This window comes from Saimiri boliviensis, chromosome 1 (assembly GCF_048565385.1).
Source record: "Saimiri boliviensis isolate mSaiBol1 chromosome 1, mSaiBol1.pri, whole genome shotgun sequence".
Classification (NCBI taxonomy): domain Eukaryota; kingdom Metazoa; phylum Chordata; class Mammalia; order Primates; family Cebidae; genus Saimiri; species Saimiri boliviensis.
Window position 1 is genome coordinate 113,113,878 of NC_133449.1, and position 24,737 is coordinate 113,138,614.

The following is a 24,737-nucleotide window of genomic DNA, read 5'->3' on the forward strand; positions in this document are numbered from 1 at the left end:
TTTTTCACAGTGCTCTAACCACAGTCACATCCAAGTGGATGCTACAACTTTTTCATTGCAATGTAATAGAAACGTAACATGCCCTGTGCTGTTTTCCATATTAGCCTTAGTGTGTGAAACTAGTGTAAAGTTTCCATATCCTGCCTGTTTTAGGATGAGAATTAGAACTGTAGGATTTTTCTGTACTGTTGCTTATGTTTCATAATGTTCTGTTATCTTACTCTATTTTCAAAAAGCCATACCCCGTGTTTTTCAGTTAATTTTAACGACAAGAATACAAGAACTGTGGGTTCTAGAATAACATCAGAACTAATGCAGCACAAGAAAAAGGGGTCGTTCACGTACATTTTCATAGTTTGCGAGGACTTTGTCTGACTTGAGCTAGTAATTTCTGGTTAGGATTCTTAAATTTCTCAGTTTCTTCCAAGAGCCATGGGCTTCTCACACATAGAATGTACGGAAGTAGAAGAAAACCAACAACAGTAACAACAACAAAACCCCAAAAAGTTCCTCCATGAACTCAAAGCAGGACCGCACTAATCACCAAGGGGATGGCACTAACGCATTCATGAGGGATCTGCCCCCGTGATCCAAAGACTTCCCCACCTCAAACCCTGGGGATTACATTTCAACGGCCGATGTTGAAATGTAATCACAGACATTCCCAAATTTGTTTTGCCTTTCCTTATCTACACGGGGATTCTTTCATTTGAACGTAATAGAATATGTGTTAAGAAGTAAAACTGTGTTTTCAGATTTTACACTCAGAGATTCATCATGCCAGATTATTTAAATGTTAAATTTTGTTTAAATTAAAATTTTTAATTGATTTTTTATATAGCGATAATCAGATGTATCTTGTTTTATATAGTGATGATAACTAGCAACTACTTTTATTCTATGGTATTTTATTATACCAAAATTGATTAGTTATATTTTTACTTTTAGTGCAAGAAAAGAGGAGAAGCTTTCGCATATATTCTGTGAGTAAACTTTCAAAAAGTTAAGAAATTAATTGTTTAAATTAAAAGTCGATCTGTCATGATTCCTTAGAAATGTAACAGGGACCCAGTGCTGTTAGCATGATCCTTTTTAGGTGAATTTTCTAACTCTTTTCTATTTTCCTAAGTGTTAGATTTATGCAGGAAAGTCTTTAACTTACTGTGCCCATTTTTAAGGCTGTGTGACTTTTAAGTTAAATTTAAATTGGTTGTGATATTGCCTGGGCGGTGCAAGCATGGCTGCTGGTTTTCTGGAAGCAGGGTTGGGAAGCAAGGTTGAGTTTCCCTGTGTGTGTGTCATTTTCTCCCATTTCCCAGGTTTCATCCCTGGTGGGTCTGAGCTCAGAAACCTTCAGGTGTAATATATCCAGGGAATACACATCCACATTCCTTCTAAGATGAGAGGATAGGTGGACCTACGGTTCTAACCACAGACTTACTATTGACCTTGCTGGCTCTGTTGTGTTTCACCCTACCTTCCCAGGTACCATGTGCTATGATTTCGGAGACTGTGTTGGGTTCTTCAAAATACACGGGATTGCTTGATTCTGTTCAGGTCACTCCCTGTGGGCACCAGGGTTGTGCTTTTATGTCAGTTACCACTCCTCTATCTGCTTGCCACCTTGCAACATTGACTCAGAATCATCTGCTGTCAATCCTGTCTCCTGATTCTGTGTATAATGTTTATTTTACGACTAACTCTCGTGACATTTCAGAAGGAAGAGAAAATAAATTTGTGGTCAATCCATCATATTTAACCCACATTTAGAACCTATATGTAAGTGTAAATCTAAGTTTAATGGAACATAATTATGACCTTAATTCAGACAATTTTCTAGTTATATCTATTATAAGCACATTACACTTTTCCACTCAGGCCTTGTGTAATAACTCTATTCAAACTCCGTACCTGCCATGTGATCCCATTGCTGTGCAACATAGATGGAGCCGATTTTGTTAGCACACAAAGTGTTGGAAATTTTCAAGTGAGCTAAAAGTCATTAATTATTTTAAAAACATCTAAAACATGTCATAAAAAGTGGGGAGAAAACCGTGATCTCCAGGGCCAGGTGTGGTGGCTCATGTCTGTAATCCCAGCACTTTGGGAGGCTGAGGCAGGTGGATCTCTTGAGGCCCGGAGTTCAAGACCACACTGGCCAACATTGTGAAACCTCATCTCTACTAAAAATACAAAAACTAGCCAGGCATGGTAGCACATGCCTGTAGTCTCAGCTACACGAGAGGCTGAGCCAGGAGACTTGCTTGAACTTGAAGGTGGAGGTCACAGTGAGTGATAGGAAATTTTAATTTAAAAAAACCGGGACAGATTTCACCTGAGGCTGTACCAATTAGTCTGTGTTTTGGTGCGTTATTCCTGTTATTTTTATTCTCATGTATGGAATTTTCCTCAGAATTGACTTTTCTTATTTTAAAGTATTACGCTGCACTACCTCAACAGTAGTGACATTAAGGGATACCTTCTTTCCCTTTGAATGAAAGTATCGGAATCAGTCCATTTTTATTTTTTATGCCATATTTGTTTTTGAGACAACAAAAGTATACACATATAATCACATAACACTGTTAATGTAATCTATCACAGAATAGCTTAAGAAACATAAGAGTTCTGCTGGAGTTAAAACATTTCTATCTTAAAGGGTAATTTGGTCCTTCAAATAGTAATGTTGTTCAAAAACATCTTGGATTTTGGTTAAGAAAGAAGTGAATTTGCAGTACAAAGCATCTAAAGCAGCAAAATGCTGTTGGACGCTATGGACATTTCGGATTGTTGGCTACTAGCAATGTTTAAATGCAGCTTAGGTTTATAAACAACCACGAGATCTTCTCTGTACCCTGCCTTTTTTTTCATACTGGCTGATTAGTAGTAGATCCAACCCTGTTGTGTCTTTAATGAGTTTGCGAGAGACCCTAATGGAACAGTGTGATAACATGATGCAAACAAGCATATTAAGAGGAGGAAAGAAAACTCATCTGAGTTATTTTTTTTTTCCAGTTAAAATAATCAGTATTTTGTGGTTTTAAATAAAGCTGTTGATCTTTTCAACTATTTGGTGATTGGCATTTGGCTACTGGGAATATTTTTAGACAAGAGCACTTTCTCTCTCTCTCTTTCCCTCTCTCTCTCTCTCTCTCTCTCTCTCTCTGTCCCTCTGTCTCTCTCTCTCTCTCTCTCTCTCTCTCTCTCACTTCCCTTTTGTAAATTTGAGATGGAGTCCTGATCTGTCACCCAGGATGGAGTGCAATGGCACAGTCTCAGCTCACTCCAACCTCTGCCTTCAGGAATCAAGCAATTTTCTGCCTTAGCCTCCTCAACAGCTGGGATTACAGCCACCCAGCACCACGCCTGGCTAATTTTTGTATTTTTAGTAGAGATGGGGTTTCACCATCTTGTCCAGCCTGGTCTTGAACTTCTGACCATGTGATCCACTCACCTCAGCCTATGAAAGTGTTGGGATTACAGGAGTAAACCACCTCACCTGCCCAGCAGGAACATTTACTTAATATAATGGAGGCAGTTTCCGTATTGACTATCGCACTCTCAACAAATGAATAGATATTTTGAAAGTGTTTTAGAGATAGTTGATGTTCTACAGGGTTCAAAAGGTTCACTGTCATATCTCTGATAGCACTGTGAATGAATTTTCACTCATTTGTATCTGTAGGAAGATTTACTTTCCAAACTGTAACAGACTTGAATATTGGTCAAGCTCTTATTGAACTCCTTAATTTCTCCCACATTCTGTGCTAAGCAGCTGCAGGTAGGAGAGAAGGGGTTCTCCCTCTCCTGGAGAGGCTCACTTTCTCATGAGGGGGATGCCCTGCAGGCAATTGTAGCATGTAACACACAGTGAATTAGACTGATGAGTACGCAAAAACAGAAATGTTTTGTGGTGTGGCTGCAGGCAAAGGATCCCAGAAGGTGGATGAGGTCAAGCTTGCTGGGACAAGGGGGAAAGGAATAAATATTCCAGACAGAGAGCAGCACGAGTGAGGCAGGAATGTGCCATAATGTGCATCAAATAACTTAAAGAATGAAATCAATTAACTTTTGAAACGAATGCAGAGTATTCTCAGAAGTTCTCATTTGAGTAGTGTCATAGCAGTCTTATGTAAACATGAAGTGAAAGTTACATTCCAAAAGTCGTTTTCATCATCTGATTTTTGGATGTGAGAGAGTCTTAAAAGCAGTACTTTTTCCATCCTCCCACAAGGAAACAGGCCCAGGGAGACCTATGGCCCCTCACTTGTTTGGTGACTGAGCAGCTCTGGCACGCACACTCTCTGGCTCTAACACACTGGTTCCATCGCACTCTCTCTTGAATGCACACATTAAGGATTAGTAAGGGAGTAAATGTAGTATTAGGTCTTCATTTACTGCAATCAAATGCTCTTGTGTCAATATTATTTAATGTATGATATTTTGTTGCAGTTAATGAATAACAGAAATAGAAAATCTCAGTGCTTTTTCCTGCATCAGAAAAAGAACATGAAATTCCATTATAAATGTTTCCCATTATTTATAAAGGGAATTTATAATAGTGGCTTGCCAGGTTTGATGATCAGTGTCATATCAAGGGCAGCATTTTATAACCCATTTTTCAAACATCATCTGTGACGAGAGCCTCCAATGAGTTTCCCATAGAGCTGCACATGATACCACACTCGGACAGGTCACGGGGTATAAAAAATACCTTAATGCCTTATTGTTTGACATTGTGACAAAGGGAAAAAACCCAAACTTTGGTAAGTTTATCCTACTGTGATGTCTTTCTCTATCTTCCTTCTTCTTCAGATACCTCCATGGCATCTTGATAGAAAATACAGCTCGTGTTCCACCATACTCCTGGATAACAGCACAGTCAGCAAGCCTGATCTCAGCCAAATATTAGGATGGTGAGTACAACGAGGTTGCCAAGGGCTGAGTGACAGACCCCCGTATGCTAAAAGCATGCGGGCCATCCGCTGTTAGTTCAGCCATTTGGTTGCCCTTTTCAGCAGGCAGTTGAAGAAGCTGATGTCAATGATATATGGATTTTTCAGGACCTAAGGATGAATTTTTTTAATCTTAGACACTGTGTGGTAAAAGGGAAAGCCAGTTAGCAAATAAGCCATCCCAGAATAATCACAGCTCTTTATCTGATGCATTTCTGTTATGACAGTATTGAACCTAATGGGCAGGAGAGGTGCTTTTTATTGGATGTTTCTAGGAAAAATTAGTAGTTCTTTATGGGCCATAGGCCTAGCACGATGGGCACTACTTTGGAAACTACTCTTGGAAGAAGGAACAGCTTGTCCTCCAGTGGCACCATAGTGTATCTGCATTTAAATTTTCCCATCATGCACCAGCACATCATAGGCCACAATCAGAGATGCCCTTTCACAACACCCTTGACAGATGGCTTCAAGTTGTTTTAAAAAGCCAGCTCCAACGGAGATGTCCAAAAAATATGATCAACATGTCCTTCCATTATGAGTGTTGATATTCAGAAAACAGTTTGACAAGTGGTACCTCAGAATGTTAATGTCCTTATCCCTAACTTCACTTTCCAGTCTATAAACACGACTAAGTTACAAGCTTAAGTTTGTCTCTAATGTACTAGTTTTAAGCTAATTTGTTAGTAACTTCTACTTTAATCAAAAATGGCCATTAATACTCCTAATAATATGACTTTCCTCTCTCATGTATAACAATAATTGAGATCCAATTCTGTTTCAGCAAGAACTGGACTTCACCTGTGTCTAAAGCCCTGAGCTTTGATCTGTATGGTGGCATCACTTAATGTTTGTATTCAGTCCTAAGTAAAAAGCCACTCTTTCTTGGCTAGAGTCCCTGACTTCTTCTGATTTCAAAAGATTCTAATGTCTCAGTATGCAATTCAAAAGTAGTTTTTAAGCTTGCCCTTGTTCAAACAAGTGAAAGTCCTACTTTTTCTTTCAGTGTGGTCTAAATTTTACAAGATTTTTTTAAAAATTGAAATATATATACAAAATAATATATATTTTTGGAGAAGGGGTTTTGCCGTGTTCGCCAGGCTGGATTCAACCTCCTGGGCTCAAGCAATACACCCAAGTCAGCCTCCCAAAATGCTGTGATTATAGGCATAAGCTTCCGTGCCTGGACTAGAAGTCTATTTTTGAAGCATAGTAAGTTTTAATTTACTCTCCAGTTTTAGAAGGGATTATTTGGTATATTTGCTTTTGATGAAAGAAAGGTTTACTGAGCAAGTTAATACAGAAAATTGGCTTTTAGGAAAGATTTTGAAAAACGTATTTCATGGTTAGTAGAGCATTGTTCTCAATGGAAGAACTGAGCCATATTAGATCCAGTGTGCAGCAAATGTGGAGGCTACTGCTTCCTTTGTGTGAAAAAGTGATGGTTCTAACATAAAAATTACATGTTTTCCCTGTCATTTGCTCTTCTTTCTACCCATAAAGCCTTTCATCTGTGCGAGTCATTTCTATCTATGTGTGCATATGCTTCAATTTATACCATACCGTAGTGTTTTCTGAACACCTGCAGTTCACAGGAGCACTGTTCAGGGACCTTGGGTGAATCCGTCTTAAACCTTGGTTCTCTTAACTGTAAAATGGGCGGTGCATGGAGTGTCACGTGAGGTTCGGTGGTCCTTGTCAGCATGTAACTTCAAATTCTGTGATCTTATAATTTGGAGATGACACTGTTGGAAGCACTATAGAAATATCTCTCTTAGATGCTAATAATGTTGTAAGGCCTACTTTTTACAACTCCAATTTGCCTTCTCAAATTATTCTCAGCCTCATTTTAAATGTTGAGGGTGAATGGAAGGACAGACCTTATCAAAGAAAAGCCCCTGTTTCCTGACACACAACATCTGTGGATGTCTTTGTAACACAGTAACATACATCCAAAGAGTTGTATTTGTTCATTCATACTTTCTTTAAACTAATGTGGAAGTACCTGTCATTAATATTGTATGATGTGGTGTTACGCTGTGTGTTTAGTACTGCTTATTTTAGGAGAGCTACAAGTGTCATCGATTTTTGGATGCGTTATGTTGTTTACTAATAAATTTTCTACTAATCATGCATAGGCGATTTTAAATTACTTTATTTGGTATAAAGCACATTCATTCTGTGCTTTTAGGGAAATAATGACAAATGGGTGAGTACTAAATCAGCTGAAATGCAGGGCCTAGCAACTTAAAAAGCAAAACACTACTGTCTGGCCTAAATGTAAGCATATGAACACATAGATATAAGTAACTTGCACAGAATGAAAGGTTCTATGGGCAGAAGAGCAAATGACAGGGAGAATATGTCATCATTTATACCTAAGAACCATCTGCAGACGCAAGTCTTCTATCAGCCTTTTGCGTAGTATTTTGGTTCTCCTGTTTTTGCTGTAGAGCCAGAGGACTAAAACAAAAGAAAAGTGCTCACATGATATTGTTTTGAATACACGATTCCAGGGCCACTGAGAGGGTTCCCTCCCCCGCCTTTGGAAATACATCTTCAGACCTAACAAATGATAAAATCAGTTCTTACAACTTTTGTTTTTCTCCACAGTGTGACCATGGCAATATGTTACAACATAAAGCACAGGTGAGCTCTTTGAAACCTGTCTTCTTATTCCAGCTCATCACTTTGTGTCATATGCAACACGCTGTCAGGTCCTAACTCTAGACATTATAAGCTGTAGAGTGCTTATTTTACAGCGCTACAGTAAATCGTTTGTGGGTTTTTTGGTTCGTAAAAATCTTTTAAATTATTAAGGGTTCCAAAGTGTATTTGTTTATGTCTTTGTTTGCAATTCATTTGGAAAGAAGCAGTAAAAAGATGCCCTACCCTCATGCAAATATATAGTAGGAAAGAGGCGTATTTATAAAGCTATCAGGTTACTGTGGGTATTCTTTAACCCCACCAAAACTCCAGAAGTGCTAACTGATTAAAACAGTAATAAGAGGATTGTACATATCAATGAATTCGTTCACTAATAGTCACTGAGCTTTCTTGTACAATAAATGGATCTGTCCCCTTACTGGCTGTTACAATATTATGCATTGGCTACTTGGTTTACTTAGAGTGTCAAAAACTCACTTTCATTAGTATCACCACCATTATAAAAATGTCTTCAAATATGGAGATGCCGTCAAGCTCACAGTAGTACGTATGAGTTTTCAAAGTTGAGATTTTCAGCTTGAAAGTTTTAGCTTTATTATAGACAAATCCTTGTTATTTTCCTTGAAATGACAGACTCACTTGACTTAATTTTATGGATAACAGTCAGTTATACTTTCAGATACAAATGGTGTATTGTGAAAAATTGGCTTGTTCAGCTCACAATTTAATCACAAGTGCTTTTCTTTAACATGACCATACTTCAGTATGCAGAAGCGCTTTATGTGAACTTTCTACTGAGGATACTAAAAAGAGAGGCCAAGATTTAGTAACATCATTAATTTTTACTGTTTCATCAAGGACATTCTTCAGTGAAACATGCTCTTTGATACAAACTGCAAGGGGCCGTGAAGAGTGGAACGAATACTGGTATAATTCGGTACCACTGCCCTTATTCATACTGAGAAACCATCAGTTTTACCCACGTTTGCTTTTAAACAGTCATTACAAGTCTTGAACAGGAAGAAAGCAATCAATGTCTTAATACTTTTTAAAAGTAATAAATCATTTGTGTGTTTTATTTTCAATCAGCTTCTCAGGTTAAATTAGTATTCTTGTAAGAACAGTTTGGGCCATACATGGTGGTTGACACCTGTAATCCCAGCTATTTAGGAGGCCAAGGTGGGAGAATTATTTTGAATCAGGTGTTTGAGACCAGCCGGGGCAATGTGGCAAGACCCCATCTATCAAAAAATACAAAAAAACAAAAAAGAAAAGATCAGCTGGGCATGGTGGTATGGACATTTTGTCCCAGTTACTTGGGAGGCTGAGGCAGGAGGATTGCTTGAGCCCACGGAGTCAAGCCTGCAGTGAGTCAGGTTTGTACCACTGTGCTCCATCCTGGGGGAAAGAGCAAAACCCAATAATAACAACAACAACCACCAGTTCTGACATCATGGGTCTCCTAGGGAATCTCAGGGGTCCACCGACCACATTAGGAAAACCACTGGTTTCCTAAATAATCACATAATGTGTTAGTTTGTAAAGTTCATTAAAGACTGCCTTCTTTTAAAATGAAAAGGCAATTAAGTGTGTAGCTCAAACTACTTCAGCAAACATAAAGTATAAGAAAGAAAGATTTGGGAAATCTTAATGGATTCTAAAAAGTTCTAAAATCCTTATTGCCAACAACTACTGCTTCCTAAAATGTTCCTGTGTTCCACTCCACCATGAGGTTAGAGGAGTAAAAATAGACATAGCTTCTTACCATTGCCTGTTAGCGGGAGTGAGTATTTAAAGGCAAGTCTGGCTCATCAATGTAGAAAAGACTTCCCAGTTCAGAACGTGATGTGTTGATGAATAACAGGTCAAGAAACCCTCTGAAGGCCAGGATCCAGGAGAAAAACTGGCAACAACTGTTTTGGTGAACAAATTTTACCAAAGCAAACAAGAAGTATCTCCCTCCACCCTCCATGCCCTACTCCCAGCAGATACTTTACTAAGATATTAACAATTCCTGAATTAATCTCTTAAATGCACTTTCCTCTTTTGTAGATATGCAAACAGATCTCTGGCTATTTTTGATGAGCCAATACATCCACTTTCAGTAAGTGTCACTTTCTCTGAGGTTCTGTTTATGTCTTATGAAGTTGTGTTGATTTCATGATGAAGTCAAAATCATCCACCATTAAGTCTTCACTAAGTTGTGTCTAATCATCTTATGTAAGGAGTGTTGTAAATTGGTCACACTGGAGTAAGAGCTGACGTACAGCTTTGTTTAATTTGTGCACTAAGGGGAATAAACATACCATCCAAATAACAAAATGTGTCATTTTAAAAGATAAGTTTTTATAGCAGCAAACAATAAGAATATTTGTAAGTAGTCCTAACAAATATGAACGAACTCTGTGAATGGAATTAGAAAACAATTTAAAGTTAAATTTGTTTAAATGCTATCAAAACTTAAAAACTTCCTGCTTCAGGCATATGATAGCCACAGGGCCACCTTAGCACCTATGCTTACACAAAACCAAAAATATTTTAAGATCCTACCGTTTATATTTTTAGAACTAAAAGACATATTATCCCAGCAAGATTATTCTAAGGGACATGTGGGCACCAATTTTAACATCCCCATCGTAAGAGTACTTAAGAAGTTTTCTTGAATGAATATGTATATTGACTTTCTTCTTCTTTCAGCAAGAAAATATTCCAGGGAAATCCTTTGAGGATGATCCCACACGCAACTGCATTTTCAGTTATTTTTGTGCTCTTTCTAAAGTCACAAAACTAACAGCTCCAGTTGCAATCGTAGCATTGGTAAGCTATTTCTTATTTATAAAGCATCTTTAATAACTGGTCTCCTACACAGCGTATGGCCGTGTTTCTAAATAAAAGTTCCTAAAGTTATCATCAGATCTTTTAGGAGAAACCTATGCAAACAAAGTAAATACACATATTAGAGTTTAATCATCGTCATGTTTTAAAATGATGCCATTGCTTTTCTTATCACAGAATAATTGCTGCTGAAAGCAGCAGGAGATACTTCTGGTTTCTCCCTCAACAGATTCCAATGTAGGTCTAAGCTGAGTTCCAGGCTGTATTTCCCCACAGTTCTGACCTGGAGCTGCTGCTCTGAATGCTTTGTTGTTCCTGTTGACCTCTTGTGCCTGTTCGGGAAATTGCCCAGGAATGTGGAACTACTAAGACTTGGACGTGGGCTTTGCTAGTTAGCCTGCCAAGCCATAGCTGTGTCCTTACCTCTACATGGTTCTCCCAGAATTCCTGTGGTGAGACTCATTCAGAATATAAAGTCCTGTTCAGATGGCTGGGATGGTTTGACCCTCCCCACACTAACCATGTGGTAGAGGAATGTCAACTACATGGCCTGGAGAGAAAGGATACTTAGAGCAGTACCCTCTCCTTCAGCATCCAGCTAGAGCTTAGGGGTGAAGGCCTCCGCTGGGCACCTGCATAGAAACTTCTCCGTGAACACTGGATCAAATGCAGGCCATTTCATGGAACTCCAGCCATTGGGAATGCCCAGCACATGCTGGGGGGAAGCAGGAGTGGTACTTCCAGATGGAGAGAGAGAGAGCTGAGGCAGGAGGGAAAGCTGGATTGGAAGAAGGGGAATTTCACTGTATACAGGCTAAATTTGGTGTGACTGTGAGATAGCAGAGTGACGTGTGCAGTCATTATTTGAATCAACGGAACTGGAACATGAATCTGAGCAGTGCAGTCATCATTTGGATGTATGGGACTGGAGCATGAATCTGAGCTGGAGGTAAGGAATGAAGAGTAAGAATAGCTGCTCAAGGCGAGGCACAATGGCTTACACCTGTCATCCCAGCTCTTTGGGAGACCAAGTCAGCTGATCACCTGAGGTCAGGAGTTCGAGGTCAGCCTGGCCAACACTGTGAAACCCTGTCTCTTCTAAAAAATACAAAAAATTACCTGGGCATGGTGGTGGACACCTGTAATCCCAGCTACTTGGGAGGCTGAGGCAGGAGAATCTTTGGAACCTGGGAGGCAGAGCTTGCAGTGAGCCAAGATTGCACCACTGCCCTCCACCCTGCACAACAACAGCAACACTCTGGGGAAAAAAAGAGAAAAAGAGTAGATGCTCAAATGCAAAGAAACTGTTTAGAATGAAAGTGGACAAGCCGGACATGGTGGGACACACCTATAGTCACAGCTACTCAGGAAAAGGGAAAAAAGAGAAGATGGACAAAAGATAGCTCTATAAAGACCACCAGCATCTGAGGGGCAAGCCCCCAGTAAAGTGCCAGAGTGGGAGGAGGAAGAGCAGGGAAATGTGATAAGAACAAAGGGTTCGCGATAGGAAAGGCTGGGGTCACAGTGCTACAGGCTGCCAAGAAGGTCCCCATTCCATAAACACCCCTGGGATGCCAACCCTGTGTCACTCTTCTAAATGCTGGGGTAGAGAAGAGGACAGGGCGAGCACAGTCTTTGTCTTTATGAGGCATTTGTTTTACTGAGGAAAGCAGTTCTTCTTTTAGGTAATGGCAAATAGCAAAATGATAAAGCACGATTCAGAGAGAGTGATGGGAGGGGCTCGCTGTTTCTGACAGAATGATCAGGAAGAGCCTCTCTAGAGAGGACACATCTGAGCAGTGACCTGACTATAAAGCGAGGATGCTAAGGAATGCTGGCATTATAGGCAGTGGGCTGAGTGCCAAGACTGAGACAGGAACACATTTCACGTGTGTTCAAGGAACAGACAGCAGGGAGCCCGTGTGGTGAGAGAATGAAGGAAAGAATGGTAAAGATGCGGCCGCACAGGCGGAGCCGTCGCTCACAGGGCCCTTTGGCTTGCAGACCAGGGGACCAAGTTGAGGTTTTATTCCAGTTTGAAGCGGGGACTAATGGTAGATCTTGAGCAGGGGAGTGCAGAGTTCTTAATTTAGAGGTTATCCCAAGTGCTTGGGAGAGAGCAGTCCATAGTTGGGAGGGGGGTTGGGGCAGAGAAGAGGACTAAGTAGCAACTACGCTGTTACAGGTGAGCCGTGACACGTGGGGGCACAGAACCTGAAGCAGGCAGCCTGCCAGTGAAGGTAGCCGTGGAGGGATTACACACGGATTGGAGGAGGGTAACTCACATGTAACTATTAGTCTCCAGGACCTGGGCCAATGGCAATTTCCTGGACAAGATTAGGGCCAGGTTGGGGAGTGGAGCCTTGGGGTGAAGGGCTCTGGTTTGCCGGTGTGAAGGCTCCGGGGACCTCAACAAGAGGAGTCTCAGGTGAGTGATGGGGTTGGGGGGGGTGGTTAAGATGAGATGGGAGGCAAGGAGCTGGCACCAGGGCATGACACCTTGAGCAAATGAGAGGATGTCGTGGGGGAGCTGGGGAGAGCAGGATGGGAACAGGCAACACATTTGTATTGGGGAAAATCTCTGTCAGAGAGAGAGAGAAAGTCTTCAAGAAGAGGTGATTTGGGGAACAGTGTTCTGCAAAAGTGGATAGGATCCATCATGCTGGTAGAAGAGTCAATGTTAAAAGAGAAACTTTCTCACTGACCCAGGAGGGCAAGTGGTATCGATGAGTGTCAGCGGGTCACTGGCTTACCAGTAAAGGTGACAGGAAGTTGAGGGCTTGCCAGTGCTGTTTCAGTGCTCTCTCATGAGTCCTGTGGAGTTGAACACTAGGAGGGAGGGTTATTCCTTGGAAAACCGACAGTGCAGGGTTTTAGAGAAAGGGAGCAGGATCTCTCATAAGAACATGTCATGTTCAAGGGCCATGTGATTTGGAAAACACAGTTGACTTTGGAGAACATTGCCAGATCTGAGCCACCAATCTGATAATGTTCATACAATAAATGAACTCTCTTAAAATAAACTGTTTTTCTTTCACCTTTATTCAAAGACCTCAAGTAGCATAGAGTCATACTCTTCTAAAGAGCACCCTCTGAGGTAGCAACATCTCACAGCTTACCTCTGTAACCTTCCCTCTGCTGGTCCTTCTGCTAGTTCTTTATAGGATAGAGATTGGACAGATAGACAATCATTTCTGAGATTATCTCACAAACTGCTTGGCAGGTTTACAGCCACCCCAAGGATAGAGAGGCTGGCAGCTCTCTCTGCCTTCAAACCACCAGAATTGACTGAATGCAGATACTGGAGTACAAGAAATAAGTTTTTGTGAAGTGATTGTGGAGACATGGAAAGTAGGGGCTGTGAGCAGGACCCTCCATTCCTTCACATGCGTTCCTCATCAAGGCGCTGAATACAGGGACTGTTTCTCAGCAACAGAGACCTGCCCTTGTCATGCTGTCTGCCCTGCAGCACTGGGAGGCACGCTTGACCTGCAGTTCCTAAGCCTGTGTCCCAAAAGCGGGTGAGTTGTTGTGAAAAGGAGAAGACAGCAGTGTTCTCAGTATGACTTGGGTTCTACACGTTCTAGCATGGCACACCTGTAAAATTCCTATCTACCTGCCAGCCAGGTGTGACGCTGCACGCGGATGGCACTGTAGTGTTTCCTGAACAACCTTAATCTGCACCAGGCCTGTGTTTGTGCTGCCTTTCATGAGTGTGAAGGTGCTGAGGGTGCCTTTCTTCATGCTCACATCCCTGTGAATGAAATTGGCATGAAAATTTCTGTGGGCAGAGTATGCTGCAGAAGTATCTGACTATGACGGGGACTGGGCCTCTTGCTTTGTCTGAGCAAACTCTCTGCAGAACATGAGAATAAAAGGCACTTAACGTTCTGGCCAAAACCAGAAGTCTTTCATTCTTAAATGTTATCACCACACTGAAACAGAACTGAAATCAAAGACAAGTGCTCTCTTTGGCAGGTGTACATTGAACGCCTTTTAACTAATGCTAGCATCGATCTTTGTCCTACTAATTGGAAACAAGTTGTCCTCGGAGCCACGCTTCTGGCCTCCAAGTTTTGGGGAAATCGTCGTCACTGGAGTGCGGATGACAGCCAGAATCCCAAGGATGTTGCAGTTGAGACAATGTCAGTTTCTAAGGTTTTGGCAAACTTTGTCATCATTTTCCATGCCTCATTTGCTCTCCAAGTTATCAGTGTAAGATATATCTTTATAGGTTTTCTTGTGCAGATAAAGGAAGTAGGCATAAGACCACAGACTTCAATCTATCCAGCTTTAGTATAACAGTTTATATTTTCCAGCATTAATAGGTAAGTCTTGATCTGTTATTGTTGTAATAACTGGCTGATAAACTGAAGTGTTTTTCTGATTGTTTTTTGGCAAACCTCTTACAAGTGTGCTGTCAGAATGACACAGTGCAGTAAATATCTTTATAGCTTTTTAGAAGCCACCTGCCAGTTTCAGTCCCCTTTGAAGGGGTAAACATCAGGCCTTTGAAATAACTGGCCACTTTTCAGGTTTTAAGGCCTCTGGACTATGCAGAACTTACAGCTTTAACCTAAGTCACCCATTGTGTATTTGCTTTGGCGGGTGCTTGTCTCCCCCTTTAATCTGAAGATCTGCTTTTATAGGAACCTTGAGATATGATGTTAAATAGCTACAGATTTCTCTGCCCTGGCTCCTCCCCATTAACATTGCATGTGTTTGGAAATTGGTCTGATGAGTTAGAAGCTTGCACGTTCACCTCCCGCAGTGTGAGAAGCATTTCTGGGGCTTCACACCATGCTCACCACACTCACAGGCTCCCTGGGTACTCAGACATTCACAGAAGCAGGCTCGGGCCAGTAGTTGTTTATGAGAGTGCAGGAGCTGTGCAGGGTCATGTAGTTCCTCCCAGATGCACCAACATGGCACTGCAACACAGCTTCCCCAGGGTTCCCTTCCCATTTGGCCTTATGACTGCTGTGAAGTGAAGGGCCCTGAAGCAGGCAGGCAGGGTGAGCAAGGGGGCATTTCCAGCAGAGCTGCCCTGGGTGCCCGCTGGACAGTGAGGACAGCTGTGTCGGCCGCATCTGGTGCAAGACAAGGGAGCAGCTCTTGTTTACGATGACCGGCAGAAAAGACAATGCCAGGCAGTGGCACAAGTTAGTTTTGTGATCCATCTTTGCCCGTGACTCCACAGAGGAGGACTGCTATTCAGAATCACCTCAGTGTATGGCTGCAATTGAAGATACAGTTTATATTGTAGATACACTGCAGTGTGTATATATCTACATTCAATCACTTGTGCACAGGAGTTCAGACCTGCTAGGTAACACAGTGAAGCCTGTCCGTACAAAAAATTTTTTTAAAAATTAGCCAAGTGTGTTGGCAGGTTCTGTAGTAGTCCCAGCTACTTGGGAGTCTGACGTGGAAGAATTGCCTGAGCCTGGTAACTTTAGGCTGTAGTGAGCTGTGATCACGTGACTGCACTTCAGTCCTGGGTGAGGGAACCAGACTCTCTCTAAGAAACAAACAAACAAACATTTTTGTCACCACTTTGCTAATAGTATAAACCAAGTGATAATTGTGATATTTGGGGTAGCCATTTTAGCAAAGAGTATAACAGCAAATGAATTTGAAACAAATGGAAGTACTTTGAAAGCTGCAAATGCTAAAGGGAGTTTAATCATAGTCATCCACTGCAAACTGTTCCCTAAAAGGAAGCACGATTTGTGACTGCCTGATTTCTCCTTCTCTGCTGCCTAGCCAGAGCTGATTTATCAGTACAGGATAATTGCAATAGAGAAAGTGTTGAATTCATGCAGAGATAGCTGTACAGGAGACCAGAGTTTGACTATTACTGAAATTAGTCTCTCTGAAAACTCTGGGATGGTTTTTTAAAAGAATAATTTGGTGGGTGGGTGTCAGAAAGTGGGGAGTGCTGACAGATCAGGTCAGCGATGAAATCATAGGGCAACGTTGAAGCTGTCCTCCTGCATTGAGTTGGCTGCTGGGTTGGGGCCAAAAAACCGGATGAGCCACGTTGATTTGTTAGGGTGGTGTCACCTGATCCCAGTACAACGTCTGCAAAATATCTCAAGCACTGATTTTAGGTTTTACAATAGTGAAGTTATTCCCAGGATCAATATGGGCAGGTTCAAATTCTTGCAGCCTTCAGCCTCATGACTCCTAAGCCACAATTTCTAATCTTGTGGCTAATTTATTCGTTGTGGAAAGGTCATCTATCTAGTTCCCAGGTGGGAAAGGGGTTTGTTTTGGGAAAGGGTTGTTACCATCTTTGGTTTCAAAGTTAAACTACAAACTACATTCCTTCCAAAGTTAGATTGGCCTCTGTGTAGGAAAGAACAAGGACAGCTTGGAGGTTAGAAGTGAGATGAAGTCACATCAATCCTCTTTCACTGTCATCATTTTCTCAGTTACAATTTTTGCAAAGTTGGTTCCACATTTGTAATCATGAACACTTAGTTCTGCCATTTTGGCAGCTGAATTGTTCTCAAAACCTGCAGCTAAGCTGCCTGGGGCTCTGATTTCCAGTCACAAGATCAGAGAGCATGCAGGGATAAGTGCAGGTTTCCACAGAAGTGAGCTCCAGAAGCAGTGGAGGCAGAGGTCAGCCCCAAGAAGACAGGTTCCAAACAGAGCTGTTTGTGTGTGAACGGAGAAACACCGGGAGATGTGGTCTGAACAGGCTGTTTCTGTTTATGATCTTGGGAAGCTGAAAAGCATTACGTCCAAACATTTAATAGACATGTGTCTCACCCTACTGCTCTTGACTATTTCCAATGATCCCATTTTGAGTGTCAGTTTAACAGATAAAGAACTGCTGTCCATCAGATTTTTCTTAAAACGTTCCAACATCGATGTGTCTCCGCATAATATATATCCTTTCTAGAGAGTTAAACCGAGTAGCCACTATGCAGAAATGCTGTGTTGTAAAGGGTATGCTGTTCAGTCAACTAGCTGTTTAAAAAACCAGAAATCGGCCAGGCGCGGTGGCTCAAGCCCGTAAAACCAGCACTATTGGAGGCCGAGGCGGGTGGATCACGAGGTCAAGAGATCGAGATCATCCTGGTCAACAAGGGGAAACCCCGTCTCTACTAAAAATACAAAAAATTAGCTGGGCATGGTGACGCGTGCCTGTGATCCCAGCTAATCAGGAGGCTGAGGCAGGAGAATTGCCTGAAACCGGGACGCGGAAGTTGCGGTGAGCTGATTGCGCCATTGCACTCCAGCCTGGGTAACAAGAGAGAAACTCCATATAAAAAGAAAAAAAAAAAAAAAATCTTAGAAGATGAATCTGCTGTTCACAGAATTCTTTTCTTCAGTGATTAAACCTCTATGAATAGCTACGTTAATTCTGGGAAGTGCCATTAATTTCTGTAGTAAGTCACGTCCTGATTACCTGTCTATTCAAATATTGTTTCATTTACATTTCTATAGACCTATGGATACGTGAACAGGATATTAATTTTAGAAGGAGGTTCAGTTGAATTTTACATTCAGCAAATGAGATCCCCACATCTTGACTTAGAGTCTAACTGCCCTCCACTTTCAAGCATTTGCTTACTTGGCCAATGGGTAAAAGGTTAAAACGTTCAAACCAAAAAACCAAATGTATTTTTCAGATATTGATCATTTTTAAGCAATTAACTCATTACAGGGCTTACTCTGAAAGCAGTCAGAATGACTCTAACTGTGTACCTATTAATTTAGCTTTGGTGAGGGCAGCTGGATGACCGTGAGGCAGAGGACGGCTCCCAGTGCTTTCCTCTCCCATTGCATCCAACTCCCCCACATTCTGTTCTGTCCAGGGGTGACAGATGCCGAGTTCTTCAGGGTTGCATTCCCAACTCAAGAGCAACACTGCATGTGTTATGGCCAGGGCCCTACTATAAATCACATTATAAAATTAGTTTAGCCAAAATGACTCTCCTTGACTTTTCTGCCTTTCAAATTGTAAATGTTGTTCTTCCCCAGTCTCTTCATAATATTAAGGTGAGCAGAAACTTGCATTATGCCTCCTTGACACAGCCGAGTGTGCTGGAGCAGAGGGAAGGGGATTCTTTTTGCCATAAATGTATCTTGCTTATGTATTTATTTGGGATGAATTCTCCTTGTAGCCTTACAGTTTTTCCTCCTCCGAGGTAATAGGGTGGCTCTCCATGGATCCCCTTGATGCCATGGTGATGCACCCCATCTTCCTGTTGGTGCTTCTCTACTTCAGCAAGTCCCTTCCTGTTATTGTCCTGGGAAATATGCCTGGAGCTCCTTCAGAGCTAATAAATGGTACCCATCATTCCTGTCATCTCATCACTATTGTGGGGTTTGTGAGTGAGCTTGGAGTCTGAGTTGTGCAGCTGCCCTAAGGGAACTGTGAAGAATAAGCCCCGAGGCAGCAGCAGGAGTGCAGAAGAGGCTTCCACCTCTCCCTCATCCCAAACTTGGGCTGCTGGGATGCAGAGGAGACCCCAAGCAGCTGTGCCTTGTTTGGACATTAGTGTAAGGACCCAACCACTCAGCCTTTATTTGTTTCAAAACAGAACTTTGAGCATCCTAGTAGCTCAGAATATTTTTAAAGATAACCCACTTGACTAAAATTGCCCTGTGTTCGCTTTATTGTGTTTCTCCTCCCACAGGAGTAAGATGGAGAAGAGTTTTTTGGAGCTACTTGAGTTTAATATTCATGTGTCTGCCAGTGTTTATACAAAATATTACTTTGACCTGCGTGCCTTGGCATACGACCATGACCTGTGTTTTCTATTTAGTTTTCTTCGCAAAGATAAAGCAGAGAGATTGAAGGTAAGGCTGTGAAGTCACTTAGTGGAGTTTCCCATTGGCCGCAAAAGCCAACATCTGTGACAAAATCATATTAAGTAGTGATTAGGAAAATGAAAGCCTTAAAATTAACAGACCAAAGTGCTTACTTTTTTGGCATCATATTTCAAGTCTTTTATGCATTATACAAGAATCATCATTATTATTATTATTATTATTATTATTATTATTATTATTTTAGGAGAAGGAGTTTCGCTCTTGTTGCCCAGGCTGGAGTGCAATGGTGCGATCTCAGCTCATTGCAACCTCTGCATCCTGGGTCCAAGCGATTCCCCTACTTTGCCTCCTTAGTAGCTGGGATTATGTGCAGGCACCATCATGCCCGTATATTTTGTATTCTCATTAGAGACAGGATTTCTCCATGTTGGTCAGGCAGGTCTCGATCCCTGACCTCAGCTGATCTGTCCACCTTGGGCTCACAAAGTGCTGGGATTACAGGGATGAGCCACTGTACCCGGCCATGGATCTGTATTTTAAAACGTTATTGATATTCTCACTGCTTTGACCATAATTCAGAATATTTTTAGTTAAATTTAATCTGTTCTTAATGGGTTTTTTATTTTCTACCTGTTCACATAGCATACATGAATAAATGCAGTTGTATTCCTAATTATATGTAAATAGACAATACACTTACTGCTCTTGACTGTCTTTTACTTAAGCAATTGCAATTTCGTGTCCTTGTCTATTCTGTATATCTCGGTGCAGTCCCAGGAGTTTATCAGACAAAGCAGTAGTGGCTGACAGACTTGTGCTTAGACTGTATAAGGTGACAGTGTTTCAAGTACTAGGTGTAGGAACGACATGAGTTTCAGTGAAAATGGCTTCATGGGACAATGTAAGATTTGTGGCTTATGACTCTTGGTGAGTATACAGGAAAATTCCAACTGACACAGACACATTTAAAATAGGCACTGTCTCTGGTGTCTCGGTGGTACTTTGGAATAATACATTTCTCTACCACAATGTGTAAGTAAAGTAGCACCTTGTGGTGCTTCCATCATTAGGCTTCTTGGGTGTTCTCAAGCAGCCCTGCATGCACCTGCCTCATTAAAATCTGCTTGGAGTGTGTAGTAACTACTAAGGATTCGGTAGAATTTGAATCACTGAGTAAGTTGATTGTTTGGCACAAGTGTATGTTGATTATGCTGAAGGAACAAGTGCACAGGTAACAGATAATATTGTTACAAGCTTGTCACAATACTCTGAAAATCTTTTGGAGCCCTATTTTATTTTTTATGTGACAGTATCACCAAGCAATGAGCCCAATTTTCAACCTATAAAGTAAGTTTGTCTTGCCTCTGGCAATCTTTTCATAGCTCTTAAAGGAGACTACCTTAGTGAATGGACAGGGAATTGCATCCTCAGAACCTGGCACTGTAAAACTCAGCCACAGCAGCTACAAGGGAACCCTCCAAAGGAATCTGTATGTGTGGCTTCTCATCAATGCCTTTTTAAAAATGTTGCAGCCTTTTTAAAAATTGTACCCATTTTCTCTTTAATTGACTTTCCTAGGCTATGTCACCGCCATGTGAATACAAAGACTTGCACAAAGATGTCGCCACTGTGAGAAGGGCCGCCAGCATGGATTTCATCGCTATTCGGCATACTAATGCCATCTTACCTTAAAGACAGAAATTACCATTATAAGATCCTGGACTCGTCAACTGTAAAGACTACAAAATAGCACTTCTATTGCTGAAAAAGTCCAGGAAAATTAGGATCTTCTTTTTTTATGTTTTTTTTTTAAATTTTTTCTTGTTGTCGTTGTTGCTATTGTTGATTTTGTTGTTGTTGATTAGGATTTTCATAGAGCACAGATTTCTTCAGATAACCACACTGTGAAGCTGGGTGATGGTGGCATGAAGAGTGGGTGCCAGGTGCTACCTGCCCTTCTTGTTCCACTGAGTCCAGATGGCATTCCTAGGGCACTACCTTCTTGAACAACTCTTGGGGAAGACTACTGTCACATGGACACACCACATCCCAGTGCAGAGTCAACAGTCACCCACAGTCCCAAGCAGGTGACAATCTGAACTGAGCTGGAATTCAAAAAACTATAGAATTGGCCCCAGATTTGTGAGAGTGCCTGGGTTTGGATCTCTGTCCACAGAGGCACTGAATGCACGATGGCCCGAAACAACAAGTGTGGGAAGATAGAATGCATGGGGACAAGGCTGTCATTACTCCAAGTTCCATGGGGGCTCAGGCCTGTTCATCTCGTCTTTGAAGGGAATCTGTATATGTGAAATGAGGCTCCCACCTCATGGTAATAAAGGGAGAGATGAAATCAGCTCATCTTCCCCCAGGCCCATACTGGTCATACCAAAACACAGAGTCTTGCTGTGTTGCCAGGCTGGAGCACAGTGGCGAGATCTCCAGTCTCTGCAACCTCTACCTCTCGGGTTCAAATGACTCTCCTGCCTCAGCCTCCCAAGTAGCTTGGACTACTGGCATGAACCACCAACCCAGCTAATTTATATATTCTTAGTAGAGACAGGGTTTCATCATGGTGGCCAGGACAGTTTTGATCCCTTGACCTCGTGATCTGCCTGCCTCAGCCTCCCAAACTGCTGGGATTACAGGTGGGAGTCACTGTGCCCGGCCTCTTGCATTTACGTTCACAATAAAGTGGTTTGGAATATCCCACTGTTGATTTGTGATTTCCTCCTCCAAACATAGTCTGTGGCTCTGTATACATAACTGAAAATTTTCATGTATCAAAATTTTGTGTCTGAAGATGAAATATTAAATGAAACATGTTAAAACGTTTCATGCAAAGCCTTCGGTGCTTGTAGCGTCTACTCTTTGGTGAATACACAAATTCATCTATTTTAAATATTAACATTTGTATTAGATGTGATAATGATATTTTCTTTCTCAGCTTCACTTGTTAGATAGTTACGTATGTTCTTTCATAATTAATGATATTGTATCTGATATTTGATGTAAAAAACTCCTAGAATATTTGGAATTGATACTTGAAATTAAACAGCAAAATGAAAACTCCTGAAACCTAGTGATAATGTACTTATGATGGGTTTATTATCTATGATCTCTTTCATTGTTAATTTTTAAAGTTTCCGTGGAAAACTGTACTAAGAACTTAAAATTGTCTATAAAACTCTTCGTGCCCTGCGCTTTAGCTCCAATGCATAATGAATAAAGGAAAATGGATTTTCCTTCAGGAATTCTGCTGGACTCTTCCTTTCTTTTCCCTTTAACCTGGGGGCAGCGTCTTCAGTTCAATGGGGTGAGGTGACCATGAATGGCGTCCCTAGAACTGCCGCTGGGAGGAGTGTGTATGTGGAGATGGGTTTCGTGGCCACGTTTCTTCCTCGGGTGTTTCTGGTTCTGATGGTAGCTTTGAGGATGGTTTCTGAGGATCCTCTCCAGAGGATTCCTCCACCTTTGGTATCTCCCTTGGGGGAAGGCCCGAGAATATCTGGAGAGGGATTCCTAGGGTCACCCCTGTGTGACAGAGGTGCCTTGTGCGGGTCCAGAAAGCCGCGTTTTAGGGGCAGTGGAGCCTCATCTCCCCTGTAGGGTGGGCGGGATGTCTGAGGGAGTGCTGGAGGAAAGCCCTGTGTGTCGGGGTCGCTGTGCAGTCTCAGTACAGCCCTAGACCTGGGGAAGTCATGATGGAGACACAGAGGTGCTTGGGGCAGGGAAGGGGGTGGCCTAGGCAGTCACCAAGGTGTGAAAGCATCGCTGATGCCAGGAGGCAGTTTTGGGAGGGGTCTTTGGAGGAGAATAATTGTGGAGTCTCCACAGGCGGGGAACGTGTGAGGGTGCTCCAAGGCTGGAGGTCAATGCGGGGGTAGGTGGAAATAACCTAGGGAAGCTCTCAGGAGAATAATGGGCCCCACAAGGGTTGGGGTGGAAGGAAGGGGCCTAAACAGGTCCTGTCTTGCAGGGTCCTTGTGCAGGGTGTCTGAGAGATGGATCTCTGGGGCTCCTGAGGTCACCGATACCCTCAGTGCGGTGTTTTCCAGGGTCAGACCTTTCCAGGTCCTGGAGCAAGGAAATGAAACTGGCTTCTTCCTCCCCACCACCTGGTTGCTGCTTGGCAAACAACCTTCGGGAAGTGCCATGGCTCCTGGCATTCCCTGACAGGCCACAGAAGCGGCTCAGGGCTGGGCTCAGATCAAGGGGTCCTCTTAGATATTTATATTTGATGTTGAAAGTGACATGGGAATAAAGGCTTCATCTGCGCTTTTGTTTCTAGTCTCAAACTCCATTTTGCTGTGTGATCTTCAGCAACATTTCCCTCTTGGGGCCTCATATTTCCTATATATTTTGTGGGAAATCTGGAGTTTGGAACATGAGTTTCCTGTCTCAGGACTCAGTCTAACATCTATAAATGGCTGATAGGACATGAACCAGACTTATTTATTTATTTATTTATTTAGAGATAAAGTTTAGCTCTTGTTCCGTTGCCCAGGCTGGAGTGCAGTTATTTATTTATTTATTTATTTAGAGATGAAGTTTAGCTCTTGTTCCCTTGCCCAGGCTGTAGTGCAGTGGCAGGATCTCAGCTCACTGCAACCTCCATCTGCCGGGTTCAATAGATTCTCCTGCCTCAGCCTCCCAAGTAGCTGAGATTACAAGCACATGCCACCACCGTCCAGTTATTTTTTATCTTTATTTTTATTTTTTGTATTTTTAGTAAACACGGGTTTCACCATGTTGGCCAGGCTGGTCTCAAACTCCTGACCTCAGGTGATCCACCCACCTCAGTCTCCCAAAGTGCTGGGATTACAGACATGAGCCACCACTGCCAACGAGGGCATGAACCAGATCCATGACACTCAAAATGTGCTCCACTAGCCAGCACTCACCTCACCTGGGAGCTTATTAAAAATACAGAAGAATCAGGTGAGGTGGCTCACCCTTGCAATCCCAGCACTTTGGGAGGCCAAGGTGGCCGAATCACTTGCGGTCAGGAGTTCAACACCAGCCTAGCCAACATGGAGAAATCCCATCTCTACTAAAAATATAAAAAAATCTTAGCCAGGTATGAGGGCCGGCGCCTGTAATCCCAGCTACTGAAGAGGCTGAGGCAGCAGAATCTCTTGAACTCGGGAGGGAGCCACAGAGTGAGACTCCACCTCAAATCAATAAATAAATATTTTTAAAAATTAAAAATAGCAAAAAAATAAGAAAAATAAATAAAAAATAGCTTTCTTGTCGTGGCCTGCACACTGTTGGCTTGTGGGTCTCTGAGACCTGAAAATTGAGCGTTTTCACACCCCAGGGGCTTCCTCTGGCAGCTCTGCAGCTGTCACCATGCCACAGAATGAATATATTGAATTACACTGGTAACGCTATGGATACCGGTTGGATGACCATGAGAAAAGGAGAAAGAAGGAAAGTCCTGAGGCTCATGAACGTTCAAAGAAGGCAAAGAAAATGATTGGTCTG

General features: G+C 42.1%; 2 protein-coding genes across 2 annotated transcripts in view; both read right to left on the minus strand.

Moving 5' to 3' along the window:
- LOC141581415 (uncharacterized) overlaps positions 1-24,737 on the minus strand; it is a 578,148-nt gene that overhangs the window by 75,854 nt on the left and 477,557 nt on the right. The window lies entirely within an intron of this gene.
- Positions 1-24,737, minus strand: part of LOC141581703 (heat shock factor protein 5-like) — a 27,903-nt gene continuing 3,166 nt past the window's right edge. The window contains exon 2 of the mRNA XM_074387969.1: positions 1-9,535. Coding sequence (XP_074244070.1) covers positions 9,397-9,535 — 139 coding nt within the window. The 3' untranslated portion in view covers positions 1-9,396. The remainder of the gene's footprint in view (positions 9,536-24,737) is intronic.